The 18,682-nt window shown below is 42.4% G+C and overlaps 2 protein-coding genes across 7 annotated transcripts in view; one reads left to right on the plus strand and one right to left on the minus strand.

The window, feature by feature from the left end:
- Positions 1 to 3,427, minus strand: part of CCNB3 (cyclin B3) — a 63,206-nt gene extending 59,779 nt beyond the window's left edge. For 3 of the 6 annotated variants that reach the window (XM_078065503.1, XM_078065504.1, XM_078065498.1), the window contains exon 1: positions 3,340 to 3,420. The gene's annotated coding sequence lies outside the window, so the exon portion shown is untranslated. Of the gene's footprint in view, positions 1 to 1,479; positions 2,143 to 3,339 lie in introns of those variants that run through there. The other 3 variants (XM_078065499.1, XM_078065502.1, XM_078065501.1) reach the window with 3 other exon arrangements.
- A 6,421-nt stretch (positions 3,428 to 9,848) lies between these two features.
- On the plus strand, positions 9,849 to 17,514 carry AKAP4 (A-kinase anchoring protein 4). Its single transcript, XM_036083604.2, has 5 exons — positions 9,849 to 9,944; positions 10,996 to 11,046; positions 11,614 to 11,715; positions 14,198 to 16,336; positions 17,359 to 17,514. Exons 1-5 carry the CDS (start codon positions 9,849 to 9,851, stop codon positions 17,512 to 17,514), a joined length of 2,544 nt encoding a protein of 847 aa, XP_035939497.2.
- The last annotated feature ends 1,168 nt before the right edge of the window (positions 17,515 to 18,682 follow it).

Genomic DNA, 18,682 nt, shown 5'->3' on the forward strand with positions numbered 1-18,682 from the left:
AGAAAAGACACTACATCAAAAACTAGTGATGTAATGTATGGTGATTAACATAACATAAAAAAAAAAAACCCGATAGAAAAGATCTGCTATTATCTACTTTACTTTTACATGAAAATATATTCCAGATGGATCCAAGATTTAATTGTGAAAATGAAACCATGGAAATACTAGACAAAATATAAAAGAATACTTTTATAACCTTCAGAAGGAAAAACTTTTCTAAACAGGACCAAAAAAATTAAAGATAGCAAAAGCCTCAATAATTTTTAATAGCTAAAAATTGAAAATTTGTTTGGCAAAACAAATTTTTTAAAAAGAAAAAAAGCCAGTGTAGCTATATTAATATCAGATAAAGTAAACTTCAGAGCAAAGTAAATTAGCATAGACACAGAGAAATATTACATAATGATAAATGGGTCAATCCACAAAGAAGATACAGCAACCTTACTGACATCCAAAGCATAATGAGGGAATACTATGAGCTCTATACACATAAATTTGACGATTTAATTGAAATGGACAAATTCTTTGGAAATCACAAACTACCACGATGTACCCAATATGAAATACATCACCTGAATAGCTCCATAGCTTTAAAGAAAGTCAATTTGTAATTTTAAAATTCTCAAAAAAAGAAGTCTCTAGGCCAAGATTATTTCACTGGAGAATTAAACTAAATCTTTAAAGAATAATTAACACCAATTCTACACCATCTCTTCCAGAAAATAAAGAGGAGGGAACACTTCCCAACTCATATGAAAACACTTCTACCATGATATCAAAAGCAAAGACTACAAAAAAAGAAAACCACATACCAATCTTCCCTCATGAAAAGAGATGCAAAATCTTCAGCAAGATATTAGCAAATAGAATTTAGCAATTATAAAAAATATTATATACCATGACCAAGTGGGGTTTATTCCAGGGATGCGAGACTGGTTCAAAAAATCAATCCACATAATCTATCACATTAACAGGCTAAGGAATCCACAAAAATAAGAAAACTATTAAAACTAATAAATGAGCTCAAGGCTGTAAAATCAATATACAAAACTCAATTCTATTTCTATAGCCTTGCAAGGAACTATCTGAAAATAAAATTAAGAAACCAATTCCATTTATAATGGCATCAAAAGGAGCCAATTACTTAGAAATAAATTTAACAAAAGAAGTACAAGACTTGTACACTGAAAACCACAAAACATTATTAAGAAAAAGTAAAGACCTAAATAAATGTAAAGACATCCCATGCTCATCAACTGAAATACGTACTTAGTTAAGATGGCATCCCTCTCAAATTGATCTACAGAATCAACGAAATCTCTATCAAAATCTGTGTAGAAAAAAGTTAACATAGCAGACCTGAGAATGTTATCATCTGAAAATCCTGCAGGCAAGGTTGACCCTTAGCTAGGATCTAGGAACTTGGATTTGGGGAGGATTCCCACCACCCTAACCCATAAAAGTAGCTCACTGTACCTTAATTGTGCAAACAATACGGCTTATGGTGAACACGAGATTTCCTCCTGGGACTTTGGAATTTCGGTATGTACTATGCAGAGGGTTGCCTGCACGACCAGCCTCCAGCAAAAATCCTTGGCATCGAGTATCTAACTAGAGTCCCTTGTAAACATCATTTCACACATGTCACAACTCTATACCGGGAAAAGTTATGCTAAATGAAAGAAGTCAGTCACAAAAGACCACAATACCAAATGATTTCATTTATATTAAATGTCCAAAATAGGCTGATCTATAGAGAGAGAAAGAAAATTAGTGATTGCCTAAGGCTGGGTAAGTATAGGGTTAGGGGAGCTGGGGCGTGATGGCTACAGGGTATGAGGTTTCTTTTTTTGGTGATGAAAATGTTCTAAAGTTGATTATGGTGATAGTTCCACAACTCTGTGAATATACTAAGAATCACTGAGTTGTACACTTTAAAGAGGTGAACTACGTGGTATTCGAATTATATTTTAATAAAGCTGTTTTAAAAATAACTAGCTAATAAAAATATATTGGTTCTTTCAAAAAAAATTCTGTTTAAGAGTAGCAAGAAAAGACTCGGTAGAACCAGTTAGGAAGTTGCTGCAATAAGCCAGGCAGTTCGGACCGAGGTGATTCAACCTTCTTGGCCATGGCCAAGCACTTCTATATGGTTCTGGGCGTGGCAATTCTTGAACCTAGTGATATCCCTTGCAGGATAAATGAAAATCAGTAACCCACAGTCGTTCTCCTCAAGCATTTGGAAAGATAAAGCTCATAATGAAATAGAACAGACACTGCTTTCCTTGAACCTATAAACATCTTTTCTGAAGGAAATGTATCAATAAATATAACACACACGAAAAGTGCGGTTTTTAGGGTGGGGAGTGATTCTATAAGGGAGGAATCACCAATTTCCCTTTTAATTTGAGGAATGCCTTGGCAAAACGGGCTTCGGTAAAGGGGTGATCGCCTACCTTATGGAAACACGTTTTCCAAACAGGGGCGACCTCCTAGTGGCTACATGGACTCATTACCTCCATTTACCCTCTCGATTTGAGAGCCACAGGCACGGGTCTCAGCCTGACACCCCCACGGGGCAAGGACATGACCAAGCTGAAGACTAGGCCAGTCTTCATCCCATTTTAACGTCCCTAAAACCTGGGGGATCCTTAACAGAGTCGCTGGGGGCGGGAGGGATGCCTACCAATACCATGAGGGAACTCGAAAGGCTTCCCGCTTCCAGATCCCCTTCCTCTCCTCCAAGAGTCTTGACTTAAAACATTCATTCACTGACAAAGACACCAACAGAGGAGAGGATTAAAAGTTTTGTCGCCAGGCGCCTGGGTGGCTCCGTCGCGCCTCAGTCCGTTAAGCGCCTGCCTTGGGCTCAGGTCATGATCCCGGGGTCCTGGGTTCAAGCCCCACATCGGGCCCCCTGCTCAGCCGGGAGCCTGCTTCTCCCGCTGCCCCTCCCCCCCCCCCGGGCGTCAAATAAGTTAGTAAATTTTTTAAAAAGAAACTTGTCGCCAGTTGATACTACATTTAAGTACTTTTCGTCAGACATTCGAGACAAGTTTGTTGGTCCGACAGGAAAAAAAAAAAAATGCGATTCATAACCTAGCTTCCTCAGCTACATCGCCAGCTCTGACACAAAATACGTCGACGTACTTACATACGGAAGGCGAAAGGCTCTTTTAAATGCCTAGAAAATTAAGTTGTACCTCGAACAAACCACCGACGGACTGACACAAACCCTCGGCTTTGTAAAGGGACTCCCCCCGAGTAGTAGGAAACAGAAACAAACAAAACGACACAAAAACCAAACACGGACGAGGGCCCCAAGAAGTGACTAACCGCCTCCGGAAAACGGCCTCAGAGCGATCCCCTCAGGGCAACCGCCTCCAGCAAACGCCGCCTCCGCAAATGGGTCCCGGAGGCCGCCGTCCGACCCCACCGTTGTCACCAGCAGGGGGGGCTAAGGGATCAGCGCTAAGTTCAGTCAGCCTCGAAACCACCAGATGGGGCCAAAAGATCAGAGTAGGGACCCCTTAGCCGTTTCTTTTTCTCTGGAAATTTCTCTTCGGACCCTAGAAGAAAGAAAAGGGGTACCACTCTCTGCGCGCGCACACGCACACCCACCTCCAAAATGATGGAAGTGGGTAGTGCCTCGTCTAGCCGGACCACCCCCCCCCCCGCCGTGATCCAGCCCCCCCACTGATAAAAATCCGGATTAAAATAGCACCCGTTTCCGAAAAATGAGATGACGCACGTAGAACACAGTAGCGGGCAAATTTTCAGGCCCCACTCCAGCCCCGCAGACTAAAAAAGTCTGCGATGGAGCCCAACTACCCGTTTTCACAAGTGCTCCAGGTGGTCCTGAGGCACACATAAGTGTGGGAAGTGTTGCTCTCCGAAGTAGACTGCCCACTGAAATATTACTACGGATTCCAGGACCCCGTGGCTTCTGAACTGTTTGCTGCCTGAAATTCCAAAAACCGTCATTTATTTGTTCCTTGAGCCCAGCCGTGTGCCCAGTATTGTGGCGGATACGATGGGAGACAGAGACGCCGCCCGCCAGGCTTTCAACGCAGGTGATCGAGGGATAGGAAAAGTTAATTAACTCTACCAGGCCAGACCTACTAAATGTCAGATGAATTACACAGACAAGAAGCAAATGTTCTAGGAAATCAGAGGAGGGAAATTTCCCAATTATAACAGGGAGGAGCCTGACCAGAAATGGCCCCTGCCAAGCCAAGCCCACCTTTCACAAATAGCTATTAAGTCATTTTCTACAACGAGGCAATAGAACAGACCTTAGCTGCCTAATTAAGCCTCTGCCTAAAAGGAAACCCCAGCATTATCTATGAGTCCTCTTTAACAGCTTCCCTCTGGAATAAAAAATGAGAATATTTATAGCATTTTAAAGTCCTTTATTTTCGCTCTCCACTGCTTCGATCACTCATAGAAAAGACCAGACAGATATGCACAATACAGACATAACATAAATACTTGACAGAAGTAATTATGCAGCACCACTGCGAGATGTTCAGAATAACTAATTGCTCACTTTAGCATGGTTGCATGAAGCTGCTCTAAAAACATTGTGTATTTTCATGTCTGGAAAATAATGCAGAGGAAAAAAAGAAGTGGAGCTCCCATTTGTGTTGGTTCACAATAAATAATGTCTGTTAATCACTGGTATCACCATGCATTTTCCAAATGGTCATGGTGTCATCCCATAAACTAAATTAGGCAGCCTAATCTGAGACTGGAAGATACTTAGTGAGAATAACAGGCAGACAGTGATTTCATGAAGGCTGATAGTTCAGCTCATTTCAATTTCATTTTGTCATTATTCATAACAATTACATTACAAACACAGGTCCCATTTTTATTACCTTAATAGCTCTTTCAAACCAAATGTAAACTGAAAGCGTAAAGTGTTGATTTGTACAGTTATTCACAAGTTTGTGCGGAAGAGATGTTTGTGTAGAATAAACGAAGTTAGAAAATGGATGATAATGGTTCCAAAAAAAAACTGTGTCTACCATCTTTATGTTTGGCTCTTTTTTTTTTTTTAAGATTTTATTTATTTATTTGAGAGAGAGAATGAGAGAGAGAGAGAGCATGAGATGGGGGAGGGTCAAAGGGAGAAGCAGACTCCCTGGAGTCCCTGGGACTCCAGGATCATGACCTGAGCCGAAGGCAGTCGCTTAACCAACTGAGCCACCCAGGCACCCTTTATGTTTGGCTCTTAAAGGCTAATCTGAGTGCGTAGTACTTCACCCATATTCACACACTAACATGGCATATTCCTTCTTTTGATTCTTTGAACATCCTTCTCCCCGACCCATCTGTTCCCACCGCTAGTCAGTATAGGCTGGTCTGAGAATCTCAGCAGCTTAAGAGAAAGAAGAGGCAGAGGATGTACTGTAACCTATGACTGAGCCTCCTCACGTTTTTGTTGTTGGTTTCCCATCCAAATGCTGCTCTTTTTTGCTCCTGGTTACCCTCCAGGATGGCAGGATTGGGGCGCCATGGGACAGGGCTCTAATCATCCATAATAGTTCTCTTTTTGTCATTCAGGGGATTGGGTAAGACATTTTCCAGGCCCAGATCGTAGTCATTCCCTTCTGGGCTGGGAGACATAGAGGCTTTTTGTTTTTTAATCTTAGGGATATACATTCTTGGGCTTGGAGAATAAATACACGTTTTCTTTCTTTGCTTCTTATTCTACAGACATGAGCCAGATCCAGGAGCTCCAACTTTTTCTTTAATCATCAAAAGTTCTTGACAAAAAGGCAATAGAGGAAAAACAAGTCTTGTGCTGTAGATTTTAGCTCATCACCACCGACAAAGACTCCCTCCTTGACCAAAAGTTATTTTTTAATAAAAATTGTATGTATCTAAGGTATACAGCATGATGATTTGATATAGTCAGGCTCCTCTGAGACTTCTTCTCAACTAGGCCTCACCCTTGGCCTATAGAACTGCACGGGCACATACGGTATCATCCTTTCCCTACATTAAGAGACGTGAACAAACATTAACACAGTTTCTATCAGCTCAAGGCCATGTCCCTAGGATGATGATCCCAGCCTCCTTAAAAGGCCTGCCTAAGAAAGTTCAACACTGCCAGCAGAATTTACTGTTTGTTTCAGCCAAAACCTGATTATAGGCCCCTGACCTCCCTTTCCTTAGAACATTTACTTTGGAAAACGTATCATTGTAAATCCTTTCTCCGTTCCTTTGAGATGTATCTTCTACAACCCAGAAATGTTTTTCTCAAAGACCTGGGAGCCATCCCTTTGAAATGTAATTATCAAGAAAGAAGGACCCCTGTCTCCTAATCTCTATGAAAGGGTAGGAGCCTAACTTTGATAAGTACCAGTTAGCACACACAGTTGCCCTAATCACACTGATCACCCCCCAGCCAAACACACACACATACATACACACCCACATTTCCCTCAGCAGTTTTTCCTTTAGCACACCCCAGCATTTAAAAAGCCTTCTGCTTCTTGTTTCAGTGGAGTTGAGCTCTGTTTATTGGAAGACTCTCTTCCTGGGCACCTGGGTGGCTCAGTCGGTTAAGCGTCTGCCTCTGGCTCATGTAATGATCCCAGGATCCTGGGATCGAGTCCCACATTGGGCTCCCTGCACTGCAGGGAGTCTGCTTCTACCTCTGCCCCTTTCCCCACTCGTTCTCTCTCTCTCTCTCTCTCTCTCTCTCTCGCCTTCTCAAATAAATAAATAAATAAAATCCTTAAAAAAAAGGAAGACTCTCTTCCTTACTGCAGTTGAATAAAATCTGTCTTGCCACTTTTAACAAATGTCTAGCTCTGTTTCTCTTTTATGCCATGAACTAACAAGATCAAAATTGTACAGCAGGGTTAAGACATGCAGTCTCAGGGGTAACAAAGAAAAGAAGAAATTGAAGTAGACGAAGAATACAAAACTATATTATTTAGGGGATCCTCCCAACTTATTTTTAATTCAGATGCATTTATTCTCATGCATGAGGTTAAAGTGGAAATATGTAGAGAAAGGACAAGGGGAAGATAAGACAAGTCTTGGGCACAGTGTGAGCTATTTGGTGATGGGCTAATGTTTCCAAACTGGGGCAAAACTAAAGGCATCTCAAAGTCTAATGGATAATCCTCTAAAGAATATAGTAGCCAGCAATCCAGTACTGGCCATATAATGAAAAAGAATAAGTGGGGCTCAGGCCCTTTCATAACTTAAAAAAGTCTGTGCAAGGCTGACCCTGTCCCAAGGAGATTGGCCTTTTTTCTGGGATAATCAGCCTTCATGATGAAGGTTAGAGCTTGCTGGACCACTTAGACATCCAGAATCCTAAGAATGGAGCCACCAACTTTGTGTTGTCACTGTTCTCTATAGAAACAGTGATGTCATGAAGCAGAAATTCTGGTACCAGCTGGCCGTGAAGGCTTTAGGAGAGTATGGAGGGTTGAGCAAAGAAGCAACATCTCAGGTCAGACTGGAAGGGTCATCACAGCATCCCAAATAACAAGAAAGAAATCATTCCAAGGTCCTATAAAAGAGCCTACTCTGATACTACAAAGGTAGGGGCATCTTCTGACTTCTTTTTGACTAGCTACGGGGGTGTCTTGACAGTGAGGTGAAACTTCCTATTTCTGCTTTTATTCAGGATAACCAGAAAGGACTTTACCATTTTTTCTGTCTCTACATAAATCCAAAGATCTCTTGCCGCATAACTCTGAATCTCTAGTGGGAAACCCAAAGAAAAATAAGCTAAGATGGGAAAATTAATACTGTCTTATTCATAAAGGCTGGTGGCAATTCTGTATGTGAAAAATACAGACCCCCACCAAACCGGTAACTAATATGATTAGATTGTTCTGGAAACAAGAAGAGGAAAGAGAAAGGAAGTATCAGGGGATTGTAAGATGGACAAAATGTGAAATAAATATGTGTACCCTCCTAGAGAGAACAGAAAAGGGTTGTTGTATGGGAGACAGCCTGATGTGCTTTTGATGTGAAGGGCTACTGAGTTTGCCAGACTGCCACGCCTTTGCTGAGGTTGCTAGTTGCAGGCATTGTGACCCAACAAACTCCTTTGTCATACCCCAGGGTCAGAGGCAGCAGGGAAAAGCCTGGCCCATCAGTCTCGTCCAACAGCTGACGGGGGTGGCAGCCAGCTGCAGGTGCCCAAGAACTTGGCACTGCCCAGTTCCATCTAAAGGGGCACATCTCCCTTCTGGGTGGCACAGTTTCAACCAAAAGTCTAAAATAACTTCATTATCAAGGTAATGAGTTCACAAATTTTATTTTTTTTTTAATTCTTTAGGATTTGGACTGAGGCTGTATCCAAATCATATGAGGGACCTCTATGACTCCTCTTCTTTTTTTCTAGGCTAGTCATCTCTAGCTTTAAAAAAAAAAAAAAAAGGAAAGAAACTCTCTCTTCTGAGCGGGTATGGGAAGCCCTTTCCTAAAACTTTTTCAGGAAAATGTAGACATTATTGAAGTGAGAACCCAAAAAGATGGGGGGGGGGGAATGGCAAAGGGTAGAAATGTAGTATTATCATGTGAAAAGATAACCATCAGAGGATAGCTGTTATCCAAATGTTGAGGGGGGAGGGAAGGAGGGAGGGAGGGAGGGAAGGGGGGAAGGAGGGGAGAGGAGAGGAGGGCAGGGAAGAGGGAGGGAGTGAGGAGAGAGGGGAAAACGGAGGGAAGGAGGGGGAGTGAGAGGAAGGAGGAGGGAAGGAGAGAGGACGGAGGGGGAATGGCAGAAGGGAGAGAGGGAGCTAGAGGTTAAAAGGGGTGTCAATTTTGAAGGAAGTTGGGAGGAAGGAATTCAACAGCCCTCTAATAACTTAGCAAAAAGGATTCTCTTGTTAAATTTTAAAACGAAATCAAATTTAAGCCCTAGAAACCAAAACAATTCTACTGAACTCTTAACTGTATCTTCCTGAACATAGATCTGAGGTCTTACATAGCGAAAATCACTCAGTGGCTCTGCCATTTCCTTTTTACTTTTAGTTTCAGGCCAAGGTGGGAGGTGGCAGGGTGGGGGCTGAAGGAAGTCAGCAGAGATTCTTTTTTCTTTCAAAAATAAAATTAAACTTGGTCTATGGGATCAGGGTCTGGTCTTCCCTCAGACATTTGTCTCTTGGTTATATTCATAGCTATTAGACTTTTCTCAACATTCAGAAACTTGTTCTATATGTTGGAATCTTATATGTTGTTTTGATAAAAAGGGCTATTTATTCACTGTACCTGGTCTTTTCCAATGGCCCTATGTAATAAGTATTAGAGCTATTTACCTAACTTCACTTTCTTTAATGTAATGAGAAAGATTCTGGTTGAACTGGAGTTAACTAAAATTCAGTTAAAGAGGATGAGGTGAGCTTTATTCTTTGAGGTACCTGAGTGGGTAAACAAAAGTGGAGACAGATGAGATTTAGTGGAGTTTGGGTAGAAGTAAATCATTAAAGTTAATCCCCACAGTCTCTAGACCTTTAAGTTTGCTTCCCAGCCTGCCATTTTTCCTGACTGGCTTTCTCACAAGTTAATATGATATTCCCACGATTCCAAATACTTGGTGTGAGGAGTCTAAATTGAAGGAGACTATGGACTGTGCTAAAAGATAATGATCTTGATTATCAAGTTCAAACATTTCATAGTGTCCTTCCCCTTTTGCTCACCCCACCAGTCCCTAATCCAAACCTGATTGAAACACAGAGATGGGTTTCAGAAAGCCCTTCAGAGATTCTTATCCAAACTCAGCCAGTCCCTAAAAACCATATATATATTCAGATTTCTGAATTATATAACCATATATATATTCAGATTTCTTTCCTTTCTCTTTACAGATGTCTGAAGATATTGACTGGTTACACAGCCGCAGGGGCGTGTGCAAGGTAGACCTCTACAGCCCAAGAGGACAGCAAGATCAGGACCGGAAAGTGGTAAGATACAAAATTACCCCTACCAAGGAGTGGAAAGGACCAGTGTATGAGTATAGATATCCTGGAGTCCAGGATAGACTAATGGAGAGCGATACTGTGATGTCTCCAAGCAACCAAGCTCAAGGAGGTCTGTGGGGGACCAGTGTGCTTTATACATCACACAAGGACAAATTAAGGGAGAGGCAGGACCAGATGTGATATAAAGGACTTGGGGAGGGAGGGCTATGGGGGGAGCTCGGGGGTGTGGGGGGGAGGAGTGGTGGTTGCCTAGTTACCAGCCCCTATTACCTAACACTTCTGAAGTCACAATGTCACCTGGCTACCAGTAAGTTACACTAAAGTGGGACTCCCTCAGGAGGACAAAATACTTCACGCTCTGTTTCCCAAACTTTCAGCGATTTGCATAGTACTTCACATTTTTTATCATGTTCAAGTGCCACTCATACTACTTAATATGTGTTTTTGCAATGTTTTTGAAAATGAATTTAAAATTCAAATACATTTAAAAATTACCATCACCCTAGGCACTATTGTCCACAATACCACAGGTTTGACATTTTAGGATGTATTTTCCAAATAAACAACAACAAATGCACCTATTAATACAAACATCTACTTACGTACCGCCAAAAATATTCTATGTCATCAATAGTAAAAATACCACACTTTGGGAACACTATAGCAGAAAGGGCTCTAAACTGGGGGCCAGGGGAATCAACTTCTAATGGAAGTTCCACCTTCGAGTGTGTGTCAGTCAGGCAAGCCACCTCTCTTCTCAGTTTTCTCAATAAATGTGCATATTTTGGGCCTCTCTCTGACAGGTAGGTATTCTCGTTTAGGAAATATAGTGATGCTAAGCTTCTGTCTGCCTCATAATAATCATATTAACATTTATTGAGTACTTACTATGTACAGGCACTCTGTTAAAAGCTTTCCATGCAGTATCTCAATCAGTCCTCACAAAAACCTTATAAGGTAGGTATCGTCATCTCCCAGAAAGAAATTACAGTCTTTAGAGTTTTCCTAAATTCACTCTCCTAATTTGATGCAGATATGCTTTGTCGACGTGTCCACCCTGAATGTGGAAGGTAAAGACTGCAAGGTGGGTATTCTCTGCTTCCCTCACTTGGAATGGGTGGGAAGCTGCTGAGAAGGGTTATCAGGGGCAGCATGAGGAAAGGGAAAGGTTGTAGCAGAGGGTGGAAAGGTGGAGGAGTCTCAAGTGGAAAGCCGTTGTTCTTGGAAGCCCAGGATCTCTGGTTCAGAATTTATTGTCACTCTTGATACCAAGTCTCATTTTAGAAGCCACTTAAGTTGTTGGTAGGGCTGAAAGAATGAAAGCCTGGAAAATAGCATGTCAGAGAAGTGAAATTTAAAAAAAAAAAAAAAAAAAACCCTGTCCAAAAGTTTGATGATTAATGGAATATGGTTCCTGAGACTGACAACTTTGTGAATACCTTCAGTGGGGCCAGGGTGAGGGGAGTAGTAATTTGTGGTGGGAACTTTATCATTCTTCAAAGACTAGCTAGCATCACAGTCCTACCTCTCCTTCAGAAAGAAGAGGGATAATAGGGGACATAGCATTCATACTTTGAAGTGAGCCTAGGAGGGCAGCCTAGAGACGTCTCAAAAATCCACTTCATAAAAATCTTACCCCTTAATTCCATAGGATGCTGCTGGTTCCAGTTTGGAAGGTGACTTAAACTTGGGAAATCTGGAAGAAAAAGAGATTATTGTGATCAAGGATACCGAGAAGCAAGACCAGTCTAAGGTATACTTAGCCTCTGAGCTCACCCTTTCTAGTTCTCAGAGCCCAATGCTGAGTCTGAGGACTCTGGTTCAGAGATAGTAAGATAACTATTGTCAAACAGGCCCATAAATTTGAACACTATGACATTCTAGAGAACGCAGTCCTAAGTTGAGAGTCACGGTAAGTTCAATGCCCGGGTATCTAACAATGGCACTAATCACAGAGGCTCAGAATGCCCTTTCCTGATTTCAGGGGCCTACTCCAAATATAACCTTGCTATTCTTATCCTAATAAAGATATGGGCTTATAAGCAAGATCCTTTGCAACGTTCTTTGCTGGCTCGTAATAGACTTGTGTGCCCTATGTTGCCCAGAGACCAAGAAGGAAGAACGAGGATATGGAGCAGAGAGAATCCACAATGACCAAGAACTATAGTTGCTTTGTTCCTACCCTGTTGTCTAAGAGATTACCTAGGCTGTTGGGCAGCATAAAATTAGAACAAATTAGACTTGCATGCCACTGTCACATACAGAATCCTTTGTTTTTGTGTAAGTATTCTAAATTATATCTGTTAGGCTCCTGGTTTGGGGTAAGCATTAGAACACATGAGAAGTCACCCTCACAGTCCTACAAGCCTGGAGCAGCTGGTACTGGAACGGGATATTTTGCTTTAGTGCAAAAGAGTCAAATATTTCTTGTTCTATCTTCCTGGGCTCATGTTATAATGAGAAACATCATTTCTGGCCCCAGACACATTTAGAATAATGAGAGTGGGCTCTAAGGAAGGAAAAGCCAGTTACAAAATAGTCTCTAAATAGTTTTGGGTTCAGTTGGGGGTTGCCAACTCCATTTTGGAGTCTCAAGAAAGGGATAAATTATACCTGGTGTTTATTTTTAAAAGAGCAGTCCATATTTCCTGCACACAAGGCAGATCTCCTTGATTGTGTCAAACCCGTTCGCAAAAAGTTGACCTCATGACCTCACGTTTCCAGGAATTCTGTGAAAAGACAGGAGATGAAGCAGTGGAAGGGGCAAAGAGGGCAATGGCATTCAGCGCCAAGTAGAAGATGTGTACAATACGTATACACATATCCAGACACGGGCACACACAGTCACAAGCATACAAATCTATCCAAGTGACACACACATCGATACATACATTTATATACGTTAACAAAAAATAATTTATACAAGCAAAGATGTACTCATGTCTGGCTACACGTGACATCAACAAACACACAAGCACTAATATACCAAACTTAGGTATATTGACCTATTCATAAACAATGACTTACACACATACACAAAGGTATATAGTTATACAGCCAGATACCTGGACATGCCCACATATGACACACATAAACACCCATATATATCCATGCACACCACACATAAACGTATACTCACACACCCATAGCCTTTGATCAAAACACAGTAACCATACAGACTCAGGTATAGGCATACACACATAAATATACTTCATGCTGATACGCACCCATAGAAACTTAAACAAAATGATACAAAGTCACTAGCTCTTATTTGTATGCACTGATACACACATCGACACAACTGCAATAACATCCCCACTCATGTTCTCACACACAAACTCAAATGCCGGGGTGTGTGCAATATTGACACACATTCTCAAGCACGGACACAGCATATAAATATAACATAAATGACACCTAATTTATTGACAGACTACACAGTCACTATACAATCACCTATTTACACATACAATTCATATTTTAACATACACATTTATTAATATATCATACATTAATTATTGAGTATATATGTTAATATGTGAATGTATGCTCTAATATATACAAATGCATTTATAGCTGCACGATACATGCTAGTAGATTTACATCATAAATATATGCACATCACTTCCAATCGACACTTGTTTATTTGCATATTCTCAGACACACTGACATACACACGCTTATGGTTACAATCCCACACATGTACAAAAGGTACACACTAACATATACATGTTGGCCTATACAGTAGGCAACGAGTATTGATGTCAACACATTATTACACATGCTTACACATACTCACACATGGGCACTGACATACACGTATACACACACATACACACAGGCACATTTACACCTTTCACAAGACAAACTGACACATTCTCACATCTATAGAGATACTCACACTTACAAATTGCTGTATTGATGTGCATATGCACACAATGGATACAAGGATACATTTTTGACACATACTGAGATAAGAACACATACACAGATGAAATTGACAAATATATTGATAACACTTAAATACAGTTAAGTACACAAATGCATATACTCAGCTTTTGCTGCTGCCACTTGTGTTTGTGTATTAATGGTTTTAATTGTATGTTATGTTCTCATGCAAATTCTAAAGGCCAAATCCCTAATCTGTGCAGTTTAGAAGATATATCTTCTAAATAAAATAAGGGAAAGAAGTACCCTACCCAAACTCTTATGGATAGGTGTTCTTCTTTTTTTAGACGGAGGGATCTGTGTGCCTTTTCAAACAAGCTCCCTCTGATCCCATAAGTGTCCTCAACTGGCTTCTCAGTGACCTCCAGAAGTATGCCTTGGGTTTTCAACATGCACTGAGCCCCTCGGCCTCTAGCTGTAAACATAAAGTAGGAGACACAGAAGGCAAATATCACAAACTACCCTCTGGGAACTGCTACCGTGTCTATGCTGATCAACCGAACATGGATTATATGGCCAACGGACCTCAAAGCCTACATCTAGAAATGACGGCAGCCAAAAACACCAACAATAACCAGAGTCCTTCCACTCCTCCAGCCAAATCTCCTAGCACTCAGAGATCAGTGATTTCCCCTGATGGTGAATGTTCTATGGATGACCTTTCCTTCTACGTCAACCGACTATCCTCCCTGGTAATCCAGATGGCCCGTAAGGAGATCAAGGAGAAGTTGGAAGGTGGAAGCAAATGCCTCCATCATTCTCTCTACCCATTCCCTGGGGACAAAGGGAAAAACAGCCCCCACAGTGCTGTGAGCAAGATTGCTTCTGAAATGGCCCATGATGCTGTGGAATTGACCTCGGCAGAAATGCGGGGCACTGGGGAAGAGTGCAGGGAAGGTGGCCGGAAAGCCTTTCTGTATAGTGAATTATCCAACAAGAACAAGGGTGGGGACAAACAGATGTGCCAAAGAGATAGTAAAGAATTTGCAGATTCCATCAGCAAAGGGCTCATGGTTTATGCAAACCAGGTAGCATCTGACATGATGGTCTCTGTTATGAAGACTTTGAAATTCCATAGCTCTGGAAAGCCAATCCCGGCCTGTGTGGTCCTGAAGAGAGTGTTGTTAAAACACACCAAAGAAATTGTGTCTGATTTGATTGATTCCTGCATGAAGAACCTGCATAATATCACCGGGGTCCTGATGACCGACTTGGACTTTGTCTCTGCTGTCAAGAGGAATCTGTTCAACCACGGAAAACAAAATGCTGCAGATATCATGGAGGCTATGCTGAAGCGTCTGGTCAGTGCTCTTCTTGGCGAGAAGAAGGAGACTAAATCTCAGAGCCTGTCATATGCATCCTTGAAAGCTGGGTCCCAAGATCCCAAATGCAAGAACCAAAGTCTTGAATTCTCAGCCATGAAAGCTGAGATGAAGGGGAAGGACAAAGGCAAAATGAAACCAGAGCAGTGCAAGTCGTTGACCAGCGCCGAGAAAGTCGGTGAGCACATCCTCAAGGAGAGCCTGACCATGTGGAACCAAAAGCAAGGAAACCAAGGCAAGATGCCTGGCAAAGCATGCGCCAATAAAGAGGAAAAAAGAGAAAAGATCAGCCCTTCCACGGATTCACTGGCAAAGGACTTGATTGTGTCTGCCCTTATGCTGATCCAGTACCATCTGACCCAGCAGGCCAAAGGCAAAGATGCATTTGAAGAAGAGTGTCCTGGTTCTACCATGGGCTATACAACTCAGAGTACCCAATACGAAAAGTCTGGAAGTGGCCAAAGTGCCAAGGCACTTTCAGTGAAACATCTAGAATCTAGTGGAGCTCCGGGACCATCCACCTCCCTGAAGGAAAATCAACAGTTGGACTCTCAGAAGCTGGATATGTCAAACATCGTTCTAATGCTGATTCAGAAACTGCTTAGTGAGAGCCCCTTCAACTGTGAGGATCTATGCGAAGGTGAGAACAAGCGTTCTGAGCCCAGGACAAACAAAGCGGCTTCCATGTCCAAGAGGCCTGACAGAGGGGAAGAACAATGCCAGGACAATCAAGAACTTGACTTTATCAGTGGGATGAAGCAAGTGAACCGCCAATTTATAGATCAACTGGTAGAATCTGTGATGAAGTTGTGCCTTATCATGGCTAAGTATAGTAATAACGGGGCAGCCCTTGCTGAGTTGGAAGAACAAGCAGCCTCGGCAAACAACCCCAATTACCAGGTCGGTGGCTCCAGATGTAGTCATGATGGTGCGATGTCACAGCGCTCTCAAGACTCTCCTGGGCCTGAAGTCATAGTTAATAATCAGTGCTCAACAAGCAGCTTGCAGAAGCAGCTCCAGGCTGTCCTCCAGTGGATTGCAGCCTCCCAATTTAACGTGCCCATGCTCTACTTCATGGGAGATGAAGATGGACAACTGGAGAAGGTAAGCAACGCAACAGGTGCAAGAAGAAAAGAGGGTTGCAATGGGCAGGGGGAGGGAGGCAGCATTGTACTTAGAGCCCAAGAGCAGTCCAATTTTTTCCCAAGCCTATTCTTTACTGTGCACTTCACGAATTGCTTGCACTTCATAAAAAGACAAAGTGATAAACCATCAACTGAGTGGGGCTCTGGATACCTCAAGGCCTGCGCATTTCCACCAAGAGGAGAAGTGAGGTTAGCTCATTGTATCGGTGATCCTTTCAACAAACTATTCGGTAACACATCAGGGAGCAATTTTTAAGTCTTACGTTTTGAGTTTGAAGGCCCTCAAAGGATTGGAGAGAGGAAAAAAAAAAGAAAAAGGGAGCTCCTCCCCAAACTCATGTGTCCTGCAAGTGCCCCAAGAGTACTTACCTCCTTAAATTTTTTGCCCTAGGTACCTCACTTGCTTCGCCCTAGTCCTGGCCTTGCCCTCCACTTTCACAGAGGCCAGCATTCATGCACATACAAGTTCTCTCTTCTCTCTCTCTCCTCTCTCTCCTTCCCTCCCTCTCTCACACACACACCCCACAGCTGTGTTTTTTACATCAGATGGAGTTAAGAGAAATAAAATACTGAACCGAATTATTTTCAGTCCAGGACCAGGAGATTGTCCCTACTTCCCACCTTATACTTTTTTAGGGAAGCTGGGGAATGGCGACCCCTAACCTTGACCTAGCAATCATCACAGGCTAACTGAAGGATCTAGCACCTATGAGAAGTGTTTGGTGAACACATTTAGTTCCAGAGCTTGTTTTCTAAAGCTCAAAAAGAAAGTCCTGTGGCATTTGGAGCCATGTCATTAGAGGAGGCACAAGGAAAAAGGAAAGTCAGGTCAGGAGCCTCTGGTCCTGGATCTGTGTCAGGCTTTACTCTAGTCCTAGAAGCGTGGGTGGGAAGGTGAGTGGGGGAGGGTCCACTTGATCCATCTGGGTCCCTTCTCCAAAAGCATCACGTGACTCAACGCTACCTCTGCTCTCTCCACAGCTTCCTGAAGTTTCAGCTAAGGCAGCAGAGAAGGGGTACAGTGTAGGGGATCTTCTTCAAGAGGTCATGAAGTTTGCCAAGGAGCGACAACTGGATGAAGCTGTGGGAAACATAGCTAGGAAACAACTGCTAGACTGGTTGCTCACTAACCTGTGAGCTAACAACTCCTTTGACTCCTCTCCATTTACTCCCCCTAGCAGCATTCCATCCCAGCCTGAACACCCCTACCCATCAGGCCAGTGAACTGCATACCACATGATTGTATTTCCTAATACATCTGAGCAGTTGGACTGTGCAAATACAGGGTGTCCAAAAGCTGGGCAAGAACATGAATAAAAAAAATTAAAAAAGTGTAATTGTTTTCTTGATCAGATAGATCTGAGGCAAGGGAGGAGAATGGGTTGAATTCTGGGAGAATGGGTAATACAGGGTTGAACTTGTGTCCAGATCTCACCCTGGGTTCTTTTCTGAGCACCCAAGACACAGGGATATAACATATGTCCTAAGTCCCCCTGGTTTGTCCAAATGATCTCATCTTACAGTCTCTTTAGAGCTTTGCCACCTGTGGCCTCCCTGTTTCTCTCAGAATTGCCTACCTAACTTGATATTTCCCCCTTCTAATCCCAAGGATGCAGGCTTCTTGGGTTTTTTGTTTTTATTAAGAGCCTGAAGATAGGCTATCTTATAAGAAATCTAGCTGAAGAAAGTAAGTATATTACTCATTACCCAGGCAAGGGGGGACACTTCTCCCCCTTGCCTCACACACACTCTCACTGTTCACTGCACATGGATAAATACTATCCAGAACCACAATTGGATCTGATCCTCTTATGTGTGAATAAAGCTTTCTGAGAAGTCATTTACTGCAACTGATAAGATTTCCTTGTCTTCCATCAGTCTGGGAGAAAATTCTTCTGAGAAGAAAGCTATAGGATGGTAAATTCACGGCCACCCTAGGTGAATCCCAGTGTCTCTTTTGAGACTAGCTCTAAGTCCTTAGATTTGTTTCATGCTTCTCAGAAGTCAACCATAATGCTAGAATTCATTGCAATCAAGATCAAAACAATGGTTTCAGCTGTGTGGTCCTCTGTTAGGCAGTTTGCTGTGGCATACGACGGTGCCTTTGAGGTGCCGGGGCTTTGTGGAACAAGCACAGCACGTGAGATCCTTCTGGATTCAAAAGTCAAAGCTTGTGCCTCTTACTAGTCACATGGCTTTACAGAGTCACCTAGACCCAGCCTGTTTCCTTACCTGTAAAGTGTAGCCCCAAATTACCTTCACTAGAGGTTCAAGTGGAGCGATGGACGGGAGGATGCTTTACACA

The sequence above is a fragment of the Halichoerus grypus genome, chromosome X, assembly GCF_964656455.1.
Source record: "Halichoerus grypus chromosome X, mHalGry1.hap1.1, whole genome shotgun sequence".
NCBI classification, from domain to species: domain Eukaryota; kingdom Metazoa; phylum Chordata; class Mammalia; order Carnivora; family Phocidae; genus Halichoerus; species Halichoerus grypus.